General features: G+C 51.9%; 1 protein-coding gene across 1 annotated transcript in view; it reads right to left on the bottom strand.

Moving 5' to 3' along the window:
* Positions 1–22,698, bottom strand: part of PLXNA2 (plexin A2) — a 145,565-nt gene extending 122,867 nt beyond the window's left edge. The window contains exons 1-2 of the mRNA XM_086627423.1: positions 21,511–22,698; positions 19,779–19,961 (exon numbers count right to left, since the gene is read on the bottom strand). Of these exons, the coding sequence (XP_086483549.1) occupies positions 19,779–19,961; positions 21,511–22,698 (1,371 nt within the window). The remainder of the gene's footprint in view (positions 1–19,778; positions 19,962–21,510) is intronic.
* Positions 22,699–23,531: the final 833 nt, after the last annotated feature.

Below are 23,531 nucleotides of genomic sequence, written 5' to 3'. Positions count from 1 at the left end.
CTGCGCGGAGGGGAGAACCGGAGAGCAGGGCTGCAGGGGAAAAGCACATGGAAAGGCAGAGCCAGCAACACAGCCCTGCAGCAGCGTTTTCCACAGGATGACTTTGGAAATGCTGTCGTTACCTCCTAGGGACGCATCAGCCCAAAGCCCCCAGCAGCACTGCGGGACATGTGCCTTCCCCGTGGTCCTGGGGTGGCTTTTGCTTGCCCATTTCCTACCTCTTTAGGAGGAAATTCAGTGGTTTTTCTTCCACTGCCCCTGGTATCTGCATTATTAAGGAACTGGGTTGGTATATATAATGTAATATATATATTACGCTATACTATTAAGTAAATTAGTGCCTTCAGCCTATGTACAGCAAGCATCCCCCCTTGGACAAGCAGGGACGAGAGGCAGATAGGGCCCATCAGGAAAGGGAAAGGAGGCGAGGATGAGCCCCTTGAGGATTTTAGGGAGGAACGATCAGTCATCAAACATAACTCCAGTGGAAACTCCAAAACCTCGCTGTGTTACCGTGTCTCCGGTCTTTCAGCCATGCTCACTGCTGTCTTCACTGCCGACTCCCACAGCAGCTCTGCAAATCCCCCAAATGCTGCTCCCCCACCACTACAGTCCTGAGGACCGAGGCAGGGGAAGATCTGACCTGCACCCACACCCCGAACCTGCCACGTCCTCGGTCTGATGCACAGCTGTGCCTGCCCCATCCTCGTGCTCTTCTGAGCTAAAGATGCTCAGCACTAAGAGCAGCTGCCTTAGTTCATCCTTCAACAGATTTTTAATAAAGATCTCAAGAGGGTTTTTTTTTTTAAAAAAACAAAACAACCTAAAGGCTACCCTAAAAACACCTCAACAGCCACAGCACACACGCACAGGATTGTCAGTGCTTTCTGGCACCGACAGAAGAGCAGAGAGGCCACAGGCAGTGACGGGTGCAAGGGGCATCGTCCCTGGCTGGGCAGGGAATGGGCAGTGCTCCAAAGGCAGATGCCACATGGCAGAAGAAAACCGAGCACACAATGTGGAGGGATTTTTGCTCCTGCAACCCAATCCCCTCCGCCGAGCTGCCTGCCAAGCGCCCTCCCAGCCCCACTGCTGCCAACAGATACGCAGGGAAAGTTTGGGAGGGGGAAGTAGAAAAAGAAAAAAAAGAAACAAAGAAAAAACCTCCTCCCCTTCCTAGGATTAATATTTCAAATTAATTTTATTGTGAAGAATAACTACTGGGGGAGCTAAAGGCAGAGGCACAGTCGCAGCGGTGCCGGACAGCACAGAGGAGGCATCACACCTGGGGGGGGATTAACGCCGCGGGCTGCTCCACGCTGTTCCCATTCCCAGCACAGAAAGGCAGCTGAAAGCAGATTTATCTGCTGGATAATAAAGGCAAAAGATTCTCAAAAGGGACCAGTTCCAAGCCAAATCGCTGGGCTTCTCCACTTCTCTCTTAATCCCTCTCAAAACTGTCGGTATTGTACGTGGGGGGGGCAGGGGGAGACTGGGGGGATCTTCACCCGAAAAGCAAAAGAGCAGAAGTGGCTGAACGGCGGCGCCCCGGCCGAGCGCTGCAGAGGGGTCTCAGAGGCACAAAGAGGAGATTAAGGCTGAAAGGCTACAGCATGGAGCCAGGCGAGGGGTCTGCTGGGAAGGACGGGGAAGAGCACGTGGGAAATACTTTGGATGGCTGACAAAGAGGCAGAGAGACCATCTGGGCATGGGGAGGAAGGGCAGGGTGCCAAGGGCAGCCATGGGAAGGATCAGCCCAGCCAGGGGAAGGCAGGTCTTCCCAGCTGCACATGCAGGACCTGCTCCCACTCTCCTCTTCCTCTTCTAAAGAAAGTGAAGCAACAGATTGGAGGTCAGAGAGAGAGAGAGAGAAGGGCATCTTGGTTCAGCACAGAGATCCTGGCTGGTTGCACAGCCGTTCTGTCCCCACGGCAGGTAGCTGATGGGAAGTGCAGGTTTGCTCCCTTTGATGTGTTTTTGTGAACCCAGGAAGATCCGTGGCCAGTTAAAGCACATCCTTCCCCATGTGCCATGGAGAGGGCACGTCCCACCTGATGGCCACCACAGCTGAGCCAGCACCGGGACCAGGGCTGAGTCCTGCTGCCGGGGAGATGAGATGTCAGCCCCTTCCAGCAGTCCCTAAAACCATCCCCTCATCTGCCTTCCCGCGGGCTCTGAAGGCACCTTTCGGGATGCAGCTGCTATAGAAGGAGGGTAACGTGAGGAAAGTGGCATTATTCTAATACGGTTTTACTCTTCCCTCACTCTTATCCTGCAAAAGTAAGCACAGCACAGAGAGATCCGTTCGCTGACAGCAGGTTTTTGGGATATGGATGCAGGTTTCCGGGATATGGATGCCTGCCCACGTTGGGAATGGGACCAGGACCCAGTGACTCATTTTTCACAGGGTACTGTGCAGCCATTAGACATTAACAGCTTTTGGCAACGACTGACCTGGGGCAGATTCAAACCGATGACCCAAAAGGGAGAGGTTTTGCTTTCCCCATCAGCAGCCCCTGGGAGCCATCCTCCTCTGCAGTGCCTCTGGAAAAAGGAGCTTAGGAAGGGAAGCCAGAGAGGTCCCCGAGCTCCGGCGCAGGGTAACCCTATCAACATGCACCGCAGATAGAGGCAGCTTTTTCCCCGGGAGGAATCAAAGCCTCATTGATACGTGAATTATGAATGAAACCTTAAGCTTTTAAACTTTTAACCTGCACATTTCTAAGAAAGTCTTAATTTAGCCAGAGACACGGCAGGAAAGAACAACGGTTCAGCGGAAGGTACTGGATTTTTCTCAGCTTTTAAAATACACCCTTGTTTAAGATGAATATTTCGTTTACTGAACCATTCCCAAGGGAGAGAGAAAATCCTCCTCCACACTGACCAAAGACACAGACCGAAATCTGTGTTACAATGAGACTGACTTACACCAACATTGTCCCCCCTATCCAACTCCAGCTCCCATCGCTTCCTCGGCACCGCCTGGCACTTCTGCTGCTTGCTCCTCCATTCCCCAAAGTTTCCAATTTCAAGGCATGTTGTGAAAGGCTTCAGTGATGAACAAACCATCCGATGCCAGGGCGGACACAGTGCCCCTGAGCCCAGCTGCCACCCACCCACCCCACCACGCTCTGCAACGCACCTTCAAGCACGTTTTAGGCTGAGCCTCACGCTGTCCTGCTCAGCAGGGATGGGCTTTATCCAGCTCCTGTTTGGGAATTATCCCCAGCCAAAGGCACAGAAAGCCAGGGCCAGGAGAAGGCTCTGGGGACGGCAGCACAGCAATAGCAGTGATTTGGAGTGACAGAGGTCAGGGCACCTTGCACCAAAGAAAATCAGGGTGGGTCACTCCGGTGGAAGTAACACTCATTAGAAGAATAAACTATATAATGAGGAGGGTGGACGGTGCTTTGCTTGGGTCTGGTGAGGCACTGTTAGACTTTATACCATCAATTCAAATCCTTTTCAGCTTCCACTCCGCTGGAATTCACCCAAAAAATCGCCTTGCTGACCAGTGCTGAATGAGATTTTGTTTATTTTCTACACAACTGCGGGCACATTGCTTCCATCAGCAGCAGAGCTGGCACAGATCTGGGGCGTGAGCAAAGCCAGGAACAAAATGAGCCAGAGACTCAAGTCTTCTGCTGCCCTACAACTGAGCATTCTCCAGCACAAAGGTGCAGTGAATTACCTGGGTAGAAAGGCTGTGCAAAACCCAAACCCAGCCCAAAAAGGGCAGGGAGGATACAGGTGTCACGGGCAACTCATGGCAGGAGAGATCATCTAAAGAAAGCAGCAGTATATAACATCATGTCCCTCCATCAGTTCATAGAATCATAGAATGGTTTGGGTTGGAAAGGACCTTAAAGATCATCCAGTTCCAATCCTTCTGCCATAGGCAGGGACACCTTCCACTAGATCATCAGGCTGCTCAAAGCCTCATCCAACCTGGCCTTCAACACTCCCAGGGATGGGGCAGTCACAGCTTCTCTGGGCAACCTGTTCCAGTGCCTCACCACCCTCATTGTAAAAAATTTCTTCCTTAGATCTGATGGAAATCTTTCCTCTTGCAGTTTAAAGCCATTGCCCCTTGTCCTATTCACTACACGCCCTTGTAAAAAGTCCCCCTCCAGCTTTCCTGTAGCCCCTTTAGGCACTGGAAGGCTGCTAAAAGGTCTCCCCAGAGCCTTCTCTTCTCCAGGCTGAACAACCCCAATTGTCAATCAGTTTACAATGTTACCTGGACACAGATAAACAGGTGCATTTGTATCTGAAGTCTTCCACACTTCAGAGCTTCATTGCCAGGTTTGCCAGTGCCCACAGCTTCCCTTAAATTTCAGGTGTTCGGATCTTCAAAAGCCACCAGGTTCCTTCTAGTTGCTCAACACCTGCTGGCTATCTGACTATTTCAGCACCCTAAATGAAAGGTGGCTTTGAAAAATACAGGCTCAATCATGATATTCTGCAACCGAATTAGCCATTAGATCTCACGAGCCTGGTGGGTCCAGGGATCAGGACTTGAACAAACGAGCAAATTCTGCTGATGTTCAAGCCGTTACAATCCCCAGCTCCCAGCCCAGAGGCATTACCAGAAAGGATATATATCTGTTTCAGCAGCCCAGGACAAAGCCTGTTACATCAATTTAAATCACTGGCGGAGGTTTGAAGCAGAAGCAGATGACTAAGTGACACGGTCTTAAATCACCACGCGAGGGTCCTCCAGAATGTGGAGGTCCAAGTCCCAAGGGAAGGACCTGTTACAAATGAGGATGGAGCAGCACCAAGTCCAAAAAACACAACTAAGGGCAGGACTCAGAGAAGAAGACACGGTGGGCAAGCCTTGGGTCCATCCCTGGGACATGCATCTTGGGCACGTGTCCCGGGGATGGGCCCAAGGCTTGTCCACCCCATCTCCTTCTGGGTGGCAGAAGATGCTGTTGCTCATGGGGAGGAATCAGGCAGAATTGGGGCAGGAAAGGTAACGCTGTCCTTGGGTCTGCAAGGATTAGACTCAGCCACATCATGAGCCAGCAAAGCTCCTCGTTTTCAGAGGAGGAAGGAAAAAAAAATAGTTTAAAAAAAAATAATCAAGCAGTCACAAGTTATAAATAAAAGAGATGAAAGTGAAGAGTGAAACTAAACAAAGCCCCAGGTGGCCCTCAGCCTGGGGCACTTCTGCTAATTTTAGTTTCTCTGTTCTTCCCTGAGCCCTTTGGTTTGATGACTGTACAGTTTCAGAGCATTTACTTTACTGCAACTGCCTAAAACGTTACACGCTGGGATGGTCCAGCCTCAGCATCGCTGTGGAAGGGGAAGGCAAGGAGGAGCCTTGACAAAGCCATGACAAAGCCAGCAGGTCTGGGTCCCTGAGTGGGTCCGGGGTGGCCAAAGGGCTGGTTGTTGGCCGTGCCATTGGGTGCACAGGTCGCCACGTCTGCAGACCGCAGGGGTAGCAGCTCCGTGCCGTTGCGGATGCGCAGGAACACGCATCCCCTTCCAGCGCCGAGCATCTGCCTCCCACTCGCCCTTCTCCTGGGCTGCCCTGGCACAAACCCCCCCCACGCTCTCCAGAGGCCGAGCGACGTTCCCACACCCCATCATCACCTCTCCCATCGCCCTCCTCCGAACGCACCGCGGCTCCGCAGGGTGCCGGGGAGCCGCTCCGCAGCCACCGCGTTTATCCCAGAGAGAAAAGGCAGCAGCCTCACAGAAGCATCCTATCCAGCGGAATGTATTTAAATCCCTAATGAAGGAATAAATCTGCGAGAGGGAGACATTTACTGCACACTTACTCACACAGAGCCTTTGTGCCAGCGGGGGGGGCCGGGGGGCTGCGCACTGCACCTGCGCTCCGACCGACAGCCGCTCCGCCGGGGTAATGAATATGGCAGCATCCTATTAGATGAGACTCTACCTGTCAGGGAGGATATTGAGCGCTCCCAGCCTCCGCATCCATTCCCGAGGACTCGTCTCCGCTACGACAAGAGGCAGGATCTTATTGACAGGGACCTTCCCAGGGGTCTCGGAGAGCAAACAGCGGGCTGGGGGGGACAGAGACAGATTGGGCCACTTTACACCACCGGCTGGGCTCTGCACAAGACAGTGGGGCTTTTTTTTTTATTATTATTATTTTTTTCTCTCTAAAACCCCCTTAAGTAATACATCAGAGGGCAGAAGTCATGAACAGGCAGGGCTGAAGGCCAAGGGCTGCGCTGAATTGGAGCCCTGGCCCAAGGGCTGCGGGTGAAGGTCCCAGGAGGACAATTAAGTCCTGTTCGTGTCTTCGGTTGGGGCAGAGTCTGGGTCCTCTGCCTTTTTACTGCAGGGAAAAAAGCCCATTTTGCTTTTGCTGTTCAGCCCAAGGGCGCGCAGAAGCAAGTTGAAGTGGGATGCCTGTACAAAGCACATCATGTTTGTCTACTTGGGAGCAGAAAAGCCACAGCCCATGGAGGCTGAGCCCTACCCCACATCCCCAGACCTCACTGCTTGAGAAGACACGGAGCAGGAGCTGCCACGAACCCGCATGTTGGAAGCCCAACACCACGAGCATCACGCACAGCTCTCCTGCCTTGTGCTGTCACAGCCATCGCCCCATGGCACCAGCCACCTGTGGTGGGTTTGCCGGGTCCCTGCAGAGCGGGACTGCTTGGCAGGCATGAGATGGGGATGAAACACAAGAGCTCAGCCCTTCACTGGCATTTTACATTTCAGGAAACTAAATGCACCAGCAAGTATTCAAGACACATGCTGCAATGGAGCATCTCCTCCCAGCAGCCTCATGCTCGCACCCAGCACCCCGCAGCATCCTTACGCCTCCAGCCATCACCCAGCTTTACCTCCCCCACCTCCCAATGGCAGCCAAACTCATCATGCCCTTTGTCTGCCCTCCCTCCCCCGTGATACGAAAGGTCAGGTTTGAAATTCAGGGGTCAGGAGGAAGAAATGCAGCAGGGTCAGGGGTGAGAGAAGCAGAGAGGGCAGGAATTTCACCTCTCCAACCATTTGCTTCCATGAATCAGCAGCCACAAAGCTCCTGCCAGGCACAGGGCTTGACCCGGGCAGGGTGGTGAGGGCTGAGGAGGGTGCTCCCCTCCTGGGGAGGGTGCTCCCCCACCATCCCACAGCAGCCCCTGCTGTCCCACAGGCTTCTCTCCTTTTCTGGGTTATCTCAAGCTTAAAGATGGTGCAAAAACACACCTAAATGCCAAACCCCCCAAAGCAAAGCTCCAGCAGAAACAGAGCAAGAGGAAACTAAAGATGTGCTTCACACATCTGGAGTTTGCATTTTCCATTTGCAGAGCTGAGCGAGGCACCAGAGAAAGCAAAGGTCCTCCAGGTGCCGGCTGAAAGGAGGGAGTTTGGCTCACATCACCTCTCTGCAAGCAGGGTCTGGGGTCAATAAATGTATCGTCCCACACTGCCTAGATCATCACTCATGCCCTAAACACTAGCTTTCGGGGCTTTTTTTTTTTCCTTTCATCTACATTATCACAAACACTCCCTCTCTGCCAGACATCTCCATGATGTCTGGAGCAAAACTGCTTCTCCTGCTGCCTAAAGCTCCACAGCCGGAGCCGGCAGCTTTGGGAAACCCCGAGAGGATCCTGCCCTGCTCGGGGATTTCACACCGGCCACTTTCTGCTGAGAAGGTACAAACAGCTCCAGTGCACAGGAGGTGACAAACACATCGAGTGTCCCAACCGACGTACGAGATGGCTTAAAGAGCTGAGAGCCAGGGATGAACACAGAGCTGAGACATCCCTGTCTGGAGCACGGGGACACGGCTGAGCCGGCGCCGAAACTGTCCCCACGGCAGCGCCGATGCGATCCCGTTTCGAGGGAAGGTAGAGATCTCCGGCTGAGAAGTGCAGCTGCGACTGGGGAATATGCTGCAAGAGCAAAAACCGCTGTTTTCATGTAAATGTCCCCAATAATAAAAGAGTGAATGAAGAAAGCAACACATACAAACAAGAAATAGTACATTTGTGCTAGAGAAGCAGAAATGATTCTAAAAAGAGAGCTTTATCAACATTTTCCAGAAGGCATGGGCTGTTCTTTAATGCTCCTCGAGGAATAACACATTGATCCTGCTGAACCTGGCCTGCCTGGTGCCTCTGATCACAGGTTTCTCCAAACTCACAGTCTCCCATGCAGCACACTTGAAAAACATTAAGCTTCTTTGTTTTCCCAAGCAAATATCGAGTCACTATTCTCACAACCCATAACTGGCATTTTGGTGCTGTTTGCCCCGTATCTGCAGGCAGCTCCTGCAGCATTTCCATGGCAATCCAGACTCTGAAGCTGCTGGTATCAGCCTAACCCCAGTCAAACCCCACCAGCAGCAATAGGGTTTGCCCTGAACACGGAGGATCTGATTGTGCTCTCAGCTACCAACATCCAACACTTTGCTTCTGTTAGTTACATGGATACCTTCCTCTCCGACCATGCTATAATCGTTTAAGCCTCACAGCTTTTCTAAAGGTCAGTGCTTCCCTCTTGCAGCGATGGGTCAGTCCAGTCCAAACTGCTGAAAGTCAGTCCAAAGTTAAGTCTTTGGAGTTCAGAGCTGCTAAGTCCCCAGTTGTGCTCCTCAACAGTTTCCTGGAGTGAGAGAAGGAGCTCAGGACCCTCAGCCCCTTCCTCACTCAGCAGCATCCCATGTGCAAAGTCTAACAAGCAGCAGAGAAACAGGAGATGACATCTGTTGTACCCTGATGAAGCGTCCTATAGCTCAATGGGAAAAGCTCTGGAAACATGGGGTCAGCTCTCGTGGCAGCTGAAATAAGTCAAGGGAATTTCCACTTCAGTTTTTAATTAATAAGCACAAGCTGCAGGACACAGCTCCAGCAGAACACAAAAATGCTGCAAAAAACTCTCCGACAGCTCCTCAGAGGAACAGCACCACGAGCGAAACACCGGTGCGGTGCCGGGAAAACCGCGGCACAGCGACTGTCTCGCCGTCAGCCCCACGCCTGCGCCCCGGCACGGCAGCGCTCCGCAGAGCCGGCGGCCTTGGAAAAGTCAAGGGCAGATATGAGCTGTGCCCTACGCAACGGGATACGTTTTGTTCTGAAATACAGGACATTTAAACATATTTATCAGTTGATGACTAACAGCGAAGCTCAGTATTTATCTTGTTTTCTTTGCAGTTTGGATTACAAAGTCATTTTCTGACAAATTCCCTGGAAAGCGAGAAAGTGATGTTCCTGGTAGGAAAAGCAGAGGCAGAGAGCAGCCTGCCCCAGCTTTCAAACTCCGCAGCCTCTCTCCCACTACACCTGTCCCTCAACCCGTACCATCCAGATGATTCAAATTGTTATTTCTGAAGAAGATGACCAAGTTTCCAGTGTGGAAGACTGCACAGAGAGCAGGAAAGGACACGGGAGGGGGTCAGTCTGCTCTCCTTTAGCTTCAAAGCTCTGCAGAATCATTTAGCCCAAATATACTCAAAAGGCGCAACCGGTCTGAGAGTCAAAAGAAATGAGAAGGTGGGAGGAGGGAACTCCGGGTTTATTCCAACTCTGCTGTTCACTAATTTAAGTTTACAAGATGCTTACAAGACCAGGAGAGCCCCTTCACTCCTGCACGCTCACTCGCGCTTGCGGTACAGAGTCTCTCCGAGCGGGAAGCTTTAAAAGCATCAGGCAAAAAGCATCAAAGCAGCTCGGAACGGGAAGCAGGCAAAAGGACGCTCTGTTTTTCCTCTAATAAGCCACTGGCTGCAGGACGACTCGCAAAAGCAAACATCACATTAGCCAGCCCAACGTTGGCTCGGAGCTGCGAGGCTGCCAACGCTCCCGGCCGCTCGGGAAGGTGAGTGCTCCCAGTTGGAGGTTTATTTGAAAAACCTCGTTTTGCCCCAGTGTCCCTTCCTCACCCTTTCTTCTTTACTTTGGGTAGCTCAAGGGACTGACTCTTGTTCTTTCCGAGTAACAGGGATCTCAGGATCGGCATCCTCTCCAAGCAGCAAACGCAAATCGCTCTCCAAGTCAGCAGCAATGACCAACTTAACAGGCTGAGCTGCTTGTAATGAGCTGAGGAGGAGGAGGCTGAGGCCGAGGCAGGACAGACCACTGCCACCCACAGCCATGACAACACTCTGCGCTGCCCGACTCATGCTCTACAGGATGCTCAGGCTGGTTTGCCCAGGGCCTGCAGGCAGGTTTAGGAGATTAAAGCCCAGCACACAATAAATAATTTAGCAGCTTACCACAAAAAAAAAAACACAACCCTGCACTGTATAATAGCTAGGCTGTATGATGCATACATTCATTTTAAATGCACATCACTTTCATCTACATGTATCTATTTGATGCAAAGACATGTAACCGGGCAAGAAGGAACAATGAGGAGAGGTGATAGGGTCCCCAGCTGAGGAGCAGGCCGGGCATGGCAGGACAAATGCTGCCAAAGCCACTCATTAATTACCCCAGGCTTGCCCGTGCTCTCCTCCTGTTTGCATGAGTGTGCCAGAGGAATCTTAAACCCTCGCTCAGCCAATTGTTCCTCTACCATCCTGCCCTGGTCCCAGCAGGTGCAGACTGGCCGTGGCTGGTGGCACCTGCCCGTGGCTCAGCATCAGCTGGGAACATGGCACAAAGCCCCACGCAGACCCCACACTCTGGCCCCCCTGGGCATCGTCCCCTTTTTCGGTGGGATGGCACGGTGCTGCGGCGCAGCAGCAGGACCTGGAGCACAGGGCTGGGAAAAGGTTTATCGTTATATAGACAGGGAACAGACACACAGGGAAACCTGTCTGTAAGGGAGGATGGCTGGACAGATGGGAATCACTGCCATGTCTCCTCAGTCCCAGGCCAGAACCCTCCGTGACCGGAATGCAGATCCCTTTCAGCATCCTCAGGGCTCACTGAGTCCCAGATGGGATACGGTCACGTACGAGGGTGTAAATCACAATGTGCAAATTCAAGTCAGAGCAGAAAACCGCAAGCTTGAGTAACACGTTCAATGTCAGCTCAATAAAACTAGTGGCTAGCAGGAGAAGAGTCTCAGCATCCTCAGCACCCACCACATTTCTCTCCCCCAGCCACTGGATGTGGTTCCCTCCCCACTGGATCAGCACCATCTGAGATTTTTTTGAGACACACCTGATGAATGACGATAATCTTCCAACCTATAGTAAAGGTGACAATGGGGAGAAAAAAAACACACAACCAAAACCTAAAGGGACGGAAAAATTGAACGTGTCAGACCCTTGGGCAGTGCACACGCAGCGTTAGGGCCAGGAGAAGCGCCGGGACTTGCTACCACTGCTGGTAATAAGCAGCAGTCACTTTTAGACTCAGTATTTTGTTGACTTGGGACGAGAAGAGCAGGGCCAGGAAAGCCTACAGTCTCACCACAGACCCCAGGGAACTTCTCCAGTTCAAAATTCCGCCGGGCTCGGCGCTGCCCAGCCCCGGGAGCTCCGCACCATGGGCAGGGATTCATCTGCCACCACCATCACCGTGGCTGGGCTGTCTGCAGAGAGCTCCCCGGAGGCCCGGGAAAGGCAGGGCTGCCTGCCCGAGCGTCTTGGCAGAGATGGAAAGAGGGTAAGGAAAGGCAGGAGGAGGTGGGAGACTCCGCATCACAACAGGCGTAACGCACTAATGCTGACCCAGAGAGCGGCCGCAGCCCATCCACACCTGCCCGGCACATCCATAAACGTCAGGTGGATGCTCAAGTGATGGATTTGCCTCCATCACCCTGGCCAGCAGCAAAAACCACCCAAAACAACAACGGGTAATAAACTCGATTGTGGGATTGAGGAAATATCTAAGGCAGCATCAGCCAGAGGCACACGGAAAGCCCAACGGCACGTCCCACCATGAGACATGGCACTACCACTTTTCCAAAGCATTTCACTCCTTGATTTTCCCCAAATCCCAACCTTTTTGCAGCAGCAGCAGTGCAGGGGCCATGCCAGCACACGGGACTCTTCCCTGCGGATTCCCCCGTCTCTCCCAGCACATTTGTGTTTTCCACATTCATTATTTTTTTTGCCTCAAGGAGGCATTTAGAGAAGCAACGTAGCATGGTCTTCTCACAGTGTTTCTTGCCACCCGGGGATTTAAGATCTTACAAATGGACCAAAACTCATGTTATTTTGACCTCTGAGGATTTTAAAAGCCTGCAGAAAAAATATATATAGTAAAGCAAACATGAACTTCTTGACTCATAAATAGAAAGGCAGGAGTCTAACACCACCCTCCCCCCCCAAAAACCAGCAGCACTCAGAACACAGCAACTTCTTCAGATTCACACTCAGAGAAAAGCAGGGGACAGACAGAATATGAATTCACAAAATAGTTTGTTATTTCCTGATATTTCTCACCAAGATTACTTCAAGAAGAAATCCATTACTGAACCAGATGAAAATGCAGCTCTGCTTCTGGCATGAATCGGAGGAGGAATAAATTCTGCCTCACTTCACCCTCATAAAAAAAAGAGATAATACCTCTTATAAAGGGTGTGGGGATTAATTATCTTCTAAATATGTTAAAGAAAAAACCCATATGTGTAGAAGGGGGAAAACCAGTCTTTTGTTAGCTATTTCCCAATAGTTGCTTTGGTAACCAGTCCCAAAGTACATGGACTGATGCATCTCAAAACTCCCCTTACCCTCACGTGTGCCGCTCCGAGCTCTATTCCTGCCGGCATAAAAACCCAAGAGCGCTGGGAACAGGGAGACGTGAGACTTTTTGTGGTTTAAGGCTGTGTGCACCTAAGGGAGGCACCAAGAGACTTCATGTCAAACCTCCCAGGACTTTGCTGGCAGCATGAGTCCTTCTGCTCCTTCCCAGGAGCAGGAAACCTCCCACGGGCATCACCAGCAGAACCTGTCCTATGCTTATGATGTTTAAGATAATCAATAAGAGTGTGTGACAAGGAGTGAAGGACAAACCCCAGACATGAATCTACACAGAGCTCTTTGAGAGAAGCCCCGTTCAGGACGTGGAGCCCCTTTCCCTTTGGGGTGCCGGTTGCTGCCGGTGGAGCCGGTGAGATCCCCGAGACAGGCTGTTCTTCATGCATGAGGCTGTCCAGCCACTCGCAGCCTGCAGTAGCTCCACTTCATCTGGAAACGAGTAAGATGTAATTGTTGCACTCAAAATTTCAAGCTGATTTTTCGAGGTGCCTGAACCTGCCTAAGAACCAGAGCCATCGCCGTCTCACGAGCCAAGAAGCAGATTAAAGCGGACTCCGAGCCCACCTGGCTCATTTTCACATCACATTTCCTGAACACTTGCCCCTCAGCTCTCCAGCAGCTACAAAAATACATCCCAACTTCTCTTTTTTCTTATTCTACTCGCTCTGCCAGGCAACAGATAACAGAACTGGAGAAGTAATGTTGGGAGAAGAGGAGGCCAATTTCACGCCTGTAAGAGGTGGCAGGGACATTTCTGAGCTGCTCAAATCCAGAGTCTAGAGGGACTGGGCACCTCTGCCCCTTCTCCAGCCCTGAAACACGCACTTCAGTGCTCTCCTTTGGTTTTGGTCACTTTTCTTATTCCCTTGCACAAATTCCAATTAACAAGACTCCAACTTCTGGCTACTAACAATAACAAAAGTAAGTGACCATCAGGCATTTCAGGGACGCATTCCTGAGGTCACAGTTTGACAGCACCCATTTGACACAGAAGCAAAGGGGAATTACTGTCTGAGGCTGGAAAAATCCTTTTTTAGGGAGAAAAACAATCCCAGCTTCTTTGACCACAGCAAAGCAAATCACCAGCAATACAGTACCAAACAAATACCTCTTTATTTCACGTCATAGGGCAAGAAATAGCAACTCATTTCTCAGAACTTTCAATTAAGCTACTTATTCAGTTAAGCAGGAGTCATCTGCCACCCTACACCTCTGCTGGGACACAGAGGGCTGCGCTCCGAGGGTGATGGATTGATCACTGAGTCAAAGCACCCAACCTTACAACCCGTAGCTTAAACCAGGCTTCTCCTTTGGAAGGTGTCTGCAAACGGATGATTTTCATCTGTTCAATAACAGCCTGACGTCCTCTTGGCTTCTCTACACGCTGATGCAACCGACTTTTTCCTAAAGTGCTGTGGAACGTGCGCGGGGGCGATAATTAAGGATAAATTAAAAGGATGAGATAACCATCCATAGAATGAAGTCACATAAGGACAAGTTCAGACGTATATTTCATTGTGAAAGACCTATTTTATTCCCACTAATGGAAAAAATTAAATCAGCCAACCTGAATAAAACTATCACATACCAAGACCTAAAACACACTTAAAGTTCGCCTTTCCCCTGACTGCGTAATCCGATCAGTTCTCACCGTCCCTGGCAAGAGTGGAGGTTTGTCTCCGTTGAAAGCGAGGACAGACATCACCCACCACGCACTCAGGCATTCAATGAGTAAACAAGAATGTGTTTCCAATCATCCCAACCAGCTACAGCACTACGTATTTTTCTGTAGCACTTCTCCAGCCAGATCCCAAGCAGCTCTTCCCCAGTGACCTTGCATGCCAGCATCGATTCAAGCCACGGACAGCGCATGCCGCTGGAACAGCGTGTTGCAGGAGCTCAGGACAACGCCTGATGCCCGTTGGATGGGGTGTGAATGGAGATGCACACACTATTCTTCACCTCAGGGCACCCAGCACAACCTAACCTGGCTTCTTGCCTGCAGCACCAGAGTCTGCGCTGCAGACAGACAATGCAAAAGCACTTTCCATTTGCTTTGTAGGGGCAAGCCCTGGCTGCAGAACTCAGCCTTTGGACCTACCCTGGAGAGCTCTAACACAGCCAGCCCCCAGCAGCATGCCCCACGCCTCCGAGCATCTTGAAAAGCACACAGACCAAAGCCTTGGCACCACTGGAGTGACCCAGTGCTGGGTGAAAACCAGCTGCAATCTCACCGTTACTGCTTTTCCCTGGGTGCCATCCCACGTGCACGTCCAGGAGTGCACCCAGCTCACCTAAGGGCAGGGGAGGAACGGTGAGGCTGCAGGAACTGTGGTTTTCCTACAGCTGGCATAAACGGCGTGATGGTGAAATAATATAGACAGTGCAGTGTCAGACACAGAAGAGACATTTATTCTTGATCACAAACAACGTCCTCCATTGACAAGCTGAATGAAGGGCACTTCACTGATTCATTAGATCTAATAAGAAACACACCTCTTGGGATGAAACACGAGATTGATTTTCAGCAGTGAGCCACGCTGCTATCCCAGCCACTGTGCTCAGCCTGACGAGATGAACCAGGCACGCACAGGGACAGAGAGAGTTCAAACAGCACCGGGTGGGAGAAACAAACGGCGAGATTTGGGCAAGGAAGGGGAGTTGAAATGGAAGCAAGGCTTGTGACAGCAGCCCTTCAGACTGAGGGTTACTCTTTTCCTGCAATCCTTCCCTCCCACCAAGTCTATATATCTTAAGAGAAGAGCAGCAAACTACTAGGAAGTTTAAGGGCAACTCCAGTACTGTTGTTGGGAAACCTCTGAGTCAGACCCTACCCATGCATCTGCCTTCGAGAGGAGCCCCTCTAAATATAGCAAGTATAATTTTTGCATCAGTCTCAGCATCTACCAGGCAAACCACATTAGCTGAGTTCTGTGGATGCCATTTTCCATCAGGAAAAAGACAACTAGCACAGCAGTGCTTAGCTTGAGGCCCTATTAATAGCAGTCCTAATTATATGGCTGCAAATTTAATTCATAGCAATGATTAGTGTCAAAATCAAAGGCATCACACATCAATATTGATGGAATTGTATGAAGCCCATAAACAGAACAAGCAAGCCGACATATCTCCCCCCAGCATTTAGTTGCTGTTAACTGTTGCATTAATGTCTCTTCTAATTTTGCTCGATGAAAATTGTTTTATTGCAGGAATCCACAGTTCTGAATGATTACATCCCTGACACGATCCCCTTTGCTCCCCCAGCTATGAAGCTGAGAGACTTCCAAAGCAGAACTGGACCACCGAGCTGCAGGGAGAGCTGCATCCCACGTACCTGTGCTTTATCTGAAAGGTCACAGCATCATCAGCATGTTTGCTTTTCACCCACCTGGAGAAAAGTGCTGAGGAGCAGCAGTTCTCCAAAGCAGCAGGGTGCTGGGGAGCAGGTGGGGTGCAGCCATGGCATGTCCCACACACAGGCAGGCTGTGACGAGGTGGCGGGCTGGCTGAGCTGGTGCTGTGCGAGAGAATTCCTCCTCCAGCACTGGGTTTTAATGGAGAACAAATCCATTGATTCATTCTTCTCCCTTTCACAGTACCTGAGGACATCGGACACACGCGCGTGTGTCGCCAGCTGTGCGAGGGGCAGCCACAGCAGGTGCCAGCACACCCTCAACTCAAACCCTGACCCCAGCAAACACTCTGAGTCCCCCCAGGGAAGATGTCAAGTTCATTGTCAACTGACTTATCAGATATTATTGACTTATTTGTCAGCAGCTCTGGTACCAGCACCCCTCCGGCGCGGTGTGGCTATGCCAAACTCACGGCCCGGCTGGGCGGGTGACCTGCCCAGGCTGCCCGCACCAGCTGGACCCTGTGGTGCTCCCAAACCTGCCAAGCAAGCAGCGAGCTCAGCCTGGCAAAGCCACCAGCCTCACCACAGGGCTCCACGCTGCTCCCGGATGGGCAGAAAAGTTCCATCCTTCCTTCAGGAGTGAGTCGGAGCCAAAAAGAGCAAAAAAGAGACTTCAAATGTACCCAGGGAACAGAGAGGTGGGGAGAGCTGGCAAACACGGGGCTGGGCAGAGTGCCAGCAGGGATTCTGGGCAGGCAGGGACATGGGGACCTTCAGCATTCGGCTCCTTTGGAGGAGAGAGGCTGAAGCAGCAGCAGCCGCTGTCCCGGGGAACATCGCACAAGGCAGTTGGGTGAAGAGCTAACGGGAAGGACATCAGGGAGATAACACAGCATTTTCAGGAACGAGCTCTCACTGGGGAAGCATGGACAAATTTGGAAGATTTCAGAGCTGGCTCCCTGACTTCTTTCCTCCAGCAACACAAAAGTGTTGTCTTCGAAAGCCCAGGCAGCCACCAGCTTGTTTCCAAAGTCAATCAACGGCTGTGGGAGAGGGAATAGGTGTGACGTAGCCTTCAGACATCAGTTGTGTAGGTAGACACACAAGGTGTCGAGCTGGAGGAGACAAGGTGTCTATCTGTAAATCTCTGGCACTCAGAGGTGTGTACACTTTTACCATCCTCATTTCTCATATAGGGAAGAACAGATATGGAAGCAGTCCTGAGCATCCTGCACACCCATGGACTTGAAGACGTGTCTGGTGTCGGAACACGCACACTAACTGGAGACAACCTGTCGGCTCCCCAGTGGGTCTGCACCACATCTCCCGAGGGTCTCTCTTCCCGCGCTTCGCCAGACCTCTCTTAGGCCATGTAAAAGATAATCCCACATGTCAAACGAGAGGAGTTGCGGACAGGACTGCAAGATAGAGAACAACAACACTCCCAGCCCCACGCAGCGGAGGATGGGACGGCGAGCGCTCCGGCTAATGAGAACGGGAGGCACAGGGCTCATCAGCTGCAGACTCGGCACAGGTTAAATCCGGGTGCTTGGCAGATGCCCTGAAAGCCTGACAGCAGTGAACGCCTGGAATGAACTTGCTGGAGAGATGAACCAATTTTCTCAGTGCCTGGTTACCACTGGCTCAAGCACGGATGAAAAGGTGAAGGATTCCCGCAGCCCTCCTTCCCCACCTCCCCCAGTCCTGCCCAGTCACCCTTCTGGGCAGGGCAACGTGGATGGGCACGAGGAGATCAACTTCACATCAAAAACAGAGGTGTCCCACGCGGAACAGCACAAGGAATTAAGCCGTGCTGGAAGTCTGCAGCTCCTGTAATCCCACGTAATTCACGGGACGTGGCAGCAGATGCCTCCTGCGCAGGCACGGGCTGTTTGCTGTAACTGCCTCCGAACGAGGCACCTCCCCGGCCCCCCCAAAACATGGAACACCAAGAACCAGGCTGCACGGCTGGCTCGACGGCACACGTGTTTGCGATATGCTGAGGGGGCCTCTTCCATCCATTTAGCCAGCAAAATCCCAGTGCCACGGTGGGTGGGAGGAGAGGGGCTCTGCTCACCAGCCCACACTCCCCCGTGTTCAAAACCACCCCACTGCAACTCGAGAGGCACCAGGGAGGCACCTAATTTACTACTACTCAGCACTTGTAAAGTGCTGAATGAATATTAATGAACTGATGTAATTAAAATGATGCAGACATTCAAGTGTAGTATCTGTCTGTCCTTGTATCTTCCTGGATAGATGAGGAAGAAATTCCCTGCTGCTTAAGGACACAAAAAAAAATTAACAGCCTGCTGTTGATTACATTTGTTAACTCTTTCCCCGGTACGGAGAAGCAGGGTCTGCATTTAGAGAGCTCGTCTAATGCATCATTTATATTTCAGATTAATTCGAAGGATCTCAGCTTTTCAGGGCAGCATGTCCAGGGCTGGTTTTGCTGGAGCTGGATCAGACTTTGCAGACACTGATGAACTGGTTTCCAGTTGCATCTCCAACTCTAAAGACAAACAGCAGAGGGTTCCCCTCCACTTACACACCCCGAAGCTATTTCCACACTAATTTTAAATATTGGACTTCTGAGAGAAGACTAGTGAGGACCACACTCCACAGCTGTATGACCAGCCCTGATCAGCTTTTGTACCCCATTTACTGAAGAGTGGTTCAGAGGGCTCAAAGCGGGGCGGAAAAAATCCCAGTTCAACTTCAGAATCCTAAAACCCACTGCAGCACCAACACCTCCTGCACCGGTGGAGGAAACCAGCAGGAACACCTCTTTGCCCTGGTCGACCGGCCCCAGCACTTGTGCTGCAGAGGGTGAGGAATGTTATCTTCCACGACTGATCAATCATCCCACAGTCAGAGGGAAGGCAGGAGGTTAGAGGCAGAACGAAGCAGTAGCACAGTGCCCTGAGGCTTAGTTTCCAAAAGCAGCCAAGTTAACCCATTCCTATCTCTCCATGACCAAACGTCCTGCCACCATCAGCAATTTTGCCATCACCGAAAGCTTTCTAACTCGCACTCTTCTACACGAGTTGCAGAAGGATTGCTGGGAGACAACTCAGAATTATCCAAGATTTCCATCAGTGTCAAAAAGCAGGAAGGATGTGAGCCCTGGGACACAGCTTGCTGAGGTCCACTCGAACTCAGAAACTGCAAGCCAGCTCCTCACTTGTCTCTGATCAGACTGGCCCACTACTGCCTGGAAAATCTCTTCACCAGCCCCACAAACACATGCACCATTGTTTACTGAATGATAAAATGCAAAAAAAACCCAAAAAGGGTAATGCTGTCACATACAGGCACATGGCACATGCAAGAGCTGGCACGGTGCTGAGACCTGTATCACCCTGTGGCGGAGGGCAGCTGCCAGCTGGACATCCGAGAAGGTGCCCGCGGCCCACAGGAGGGGATGCTCCGGAGCTGTAACGCTGCGGAGCAACGGGAACTGCGGGGCCTCATTCGGCTCCTTCCCCAGGACCAGGCTGCAGCCGTTTCCTCTGCACCTTTCCCCCGGCTCAGCCCTTCGCTTCAGAAGAAGCCACAGCAACACCGCTCCGAACCGACGGTGCTGATGGATCAACTTCACTCCAACACAAGGCTCTGTGACCCAAACTCTGATTTTTTTCATTCCTGACTGGCTCCCAGTTTCCCACTGGGAAACACCTGTAGGACACAGCAGCAGCTACATGCATCAGAGACTCCCGAGAGAGATGAGAAACACATCCTGGCTCTCCGAAGTCACAGAAACAAGGTTACCTTCTTCAGCTTGCCAGTCTTAGTGCCCACGAACACCACGCTGTAGCCGTTGTAGACATAGGAGGCAACAGAAGTCATCCGGTCCCGGCTGGAGGTGAAGAGCGTCACTCCGTCCACCGGCGTCGAGCCGCCCAGGGGCTGGTTGATGTCGAGGCCGCAGAAGTTGTCATCAATGGGGACTGGCTGGAAAGATGAGGTTTGGGCAGCTGTGAGTGAAATGCAGAGCACGGGGCAGCCCCACACCCCCGGGCTCACGTGGAGGGGAGCCGGGTGCTGACGGCAGGGTGGGAGCCACCGCCACGCACCCCCTGCCCAGGGACCCTGCCAGTCTCAGCCACCTTCTGCAGAGCCTTGTTCCCTTCGCTGCCCGAGGCCAAGATGCTCTGCAGCTGCTCCAAAACGTATCTGGACAGGGCTGAGGAGGAACCCTAAGGCAGACAGGCACTTTCACGCATTTTCTAAGTCTACTACATTTCTCACGGGTTTAGCCCTGCTACATGGCCAGGCAGGAACTCTCTCCTCCACTCATTCCACCTCCTCCCGACCCGGTATTTCCAGAGGTACCAAGCAGAAAGGTGCTCAGCATCCTGGCATCAGCAAGGGCTTCTCTTGGAGACCTACACACGAGCCCTTGCTGGCACCGCAATGCACGGTGTGGGATGGGCTCGGGTCTGCCATGGCTGATCCCGCGCCACGAGCGCGGAGGACGCGGCTGCTCACTCCTGTCGGGAGCGGCTGTATCCCCCCTCTGGCACAAGCAGCCCAGCTCCAGGGCAGAGCTAAACCAGCCTGGCTGCCCCAGAGAGGTGGGTGATCACACAGGGAATGGGCTCTGGCTACAGAAAGCACCCGAGTGCTACGTGGAAAGACGTGCCCTTGCTCCTGTCGCTGCCCAGCTGTGCATCCTCCTACAAACCACCTCTCTGTGCCTCAGTTTCCTTTCTACAACACAGGGAATATGGACACTGGCTTCTCCCTGGAACATCACTTGCCATGAGCAAAGGAAAATCATTCTGCCAACAGCTAAGTACTGTTAAGCCATGTCAGCTGAGATCGCTCGAGTGAATTCCTATGTGGCATTGGCAGTGGGGTGGTGACATGGGTGGCCACTCACCATCACCCTGACTGCAGTCCACTTATTTTCTACAAGGGACATTAACTGCCAAATGCTCAGGCACATCTGGCTGTAGTTGCAATGGGATGACTCTCCCCTGCACACCCAGTGCTCAAGCTTCTCTTCACCTTCCTCCCTTCATTTCGTTTCACCCGTGTTTCTCTCTTTCCAGCAGCCAAACTTAATACGCTCGGCAAAAGAGGCCCCAGGAACAATCTGCATGTGAATCAAGATTAAATAAACCAGCTGAATAAAAATACAAAAGACACAATTGTCATTGGCATTTATCTTACTAGCTCGTTGATACCATCCTCCTGCTCAGGGAAGGGCAAGAGCCTTCCTCCACCTTCCAGAGCCCCACACTGGGAACAACAAACACTTCCAGCACGTTGCACACTTATTCATTCATTTGCTTTAATGCCACCCCTTCCTTTCATTGTCATCACTGTCTGAGAAAAACAGGGATTAACAAGGAAAAGGACTACTAAGTCCACACGATGTTCAGGGAAACTGAGGCACAGAAAGATTGATCCTATTCCACAAGCTTGTGTGCCATAGGGTCAGGCACCGACACCGGTTCTCAAGGGCTACCACGGCCAACAGCTGAAGCATCCTTACCGCTTTAGTGCACTGGACATCTTTCCCCAGCAGCCAGTTGAGCTCCAGGTTGCCCTCCCCCTGGTAGCAGGACTGCAGGCGGTCCTTGATCTGAGCATTGATGGTGCGAATGGGGAAGACGCAGAGGGCAGAGTCATCGGGTGGCTGATGGTACTGCTTCTGTCCCTTGGAGAAAATGGCAAAGAGGACATCCTCCCGGGCTGTGATGTTGAGGGACTTGGCCAGCACATCTCCGGGCTTGGAGAGGTACGCTGCTTGCAGGAGGCGGTACTCCGTGTCCCCCTTGACGCAGCCGAAGGGCAGAGAGACATAGGAGTGGAATTTGGGGTCGTCTTTGCAGAGACGGACGATGCGAGACGTGTAAAAGAGGTCGCTGGCGGAGTTGATGGAGACACCCTCCGGGGTCTCCGGCTGGACAGTCAAAAAATAGACAAAGTTGCCGCTGGCAAATCCATAGATGTAGAAGATGTCGAAGTGCGAAACAAGGGCCAAGGTATCCGAGGGGATTTTGATGAGGGATGAGACAAAGTCACTGTGGAGCTCATAATCCAACATTGCTGATGACTCCGGGTCCCGGGGAAGTTTGCGGCTGGAGAGGGTGGGGAAATAATCCTGCTTCCCATCCACCGCCGTGCCAATGAAGAGCTTCCCATCTTCACCTTCCGAGCGCACGATCACGCCGTACATTGTGCCCGTCTTGTTGACGCTGGAGAGGTAGTGCTCCTTTTTGTGCGAGGGCTCTACCAAGATGAAGAGGTCATCCAGGCGCAGCAGCTTGCAGACCCCCTGGTAGAGGCTCCCACAGGCCAGCAGCCGGTTCTCAGAGTAGTCAATGATCAGCAGCTTGTTGACGTTGTTGGTGAGGGTGAGGATCTCGCTGCACGGCTGAACAATGAGGGGTGGGTAGCAGGATTTATTGTCCTCCTCAGGACCAGTTTTATGAGCCACCAAAATGGTCAGGTTACCCGAAAGCTTGTAAACCCTGTTGATAGCTCCAACATAGACTGCACCAGTGCCTTGGTGGACAGTCAGGTGGTTGAACGTCCAGTCCCGGTTCTCAGAGTGGAAAGTGCTGAACAAGGCATTGCTGGACACGGTTCGGGAGAGCAATGCCAGGAAGAGACAGAGCAAAGCCACCGACCAGCCATCGGAGTCTGGTACCCGAGGCCAGTTCTTCCTCTGATCCATCCTGGGAAAGGCAAACGTCGTGTTCCCTGCGTATGTCCTGTGCCCCAGCGATGTCCCTCACATGGTTCTGGGGAAAGAAAAAAAAACCACACAGAGCAAAGGATTAGATCCAGTGTGCCTGGCAGATAAAATTCAAAGGAGACTTTCTAATTACACAGTCCTTGAGATAAAGTGAGGACATCTCTAAGCCCAACAAGAATTAAGCAGGTCTCCTAACTTATTGGTAAACAGTTCGGGCTTGCTGTTTTGCCACTGTGTGTTAATTTTTTATGCGGTTTAGCTGTTTATAACATCCTCTGCTCAGCCACGGGAGGGGATAATCAGCTTCAGCCCAAGACAAAGCCCGCAGCTCACACACCCAACCATCAATCTGCTATCTTGGCTAAAAGGATGTCTCCTGCAGGGTATGTTGGTGGAAGCAGAGGAAATAAGAGGTGTTTTCTACCTTTAAATCCTCTATTATTCAATTTGGAAACCTGAGGAAGAAGTCTCACGCGGGCAAGTTCATTGAGCACATACACACCAACGCCACCAGCATCTCCCTCACTGCCCCCCCGGGCCACAAGTGCCTCCGCAGGTGCTCTGCAGGAAGAAGCTTCCCATGGCCTTCACAAGGTGCTTTACTGCTGAAAATCAGCTGCCACCAGGGTGGGGGCACATGTGGTTAGACCAGCAACCAAACACTGCCAGTAGCACCCTGCACAGGGGAGGAACTACCAACCTGGTAGCCCTGGACAAATTTCCTGCTCTAACAAAACTTCCAGATGAGGATTGAATCCCACCTAAAGCAGCAGCTTGGATACTGGGTCCAAAACACTCAATGTCACCCAAAC

Source organism: Tauraco erythrolophus, chromosome 27 (genome assembly GCF_009769465.1).
Source record: "Tauraco erythrolophus isolate bTauEry1 chromosome 27, bTauEry1.pri, whole genome shotgun sequence".
In the NCBI taxonomy this organism is placed as follows: domain Eukaryota; kingdom Metazoa; phylum Chordata; class Aves; order Musophagiformes; family Musophagidae; genus Tauraco; species Tauraco erythrolophus.
The sequence above is the reverse complement of the archived record's forward strand: the minus strand, read 5'-3'. Positions and strand labels throughout refer to the sequence as shown.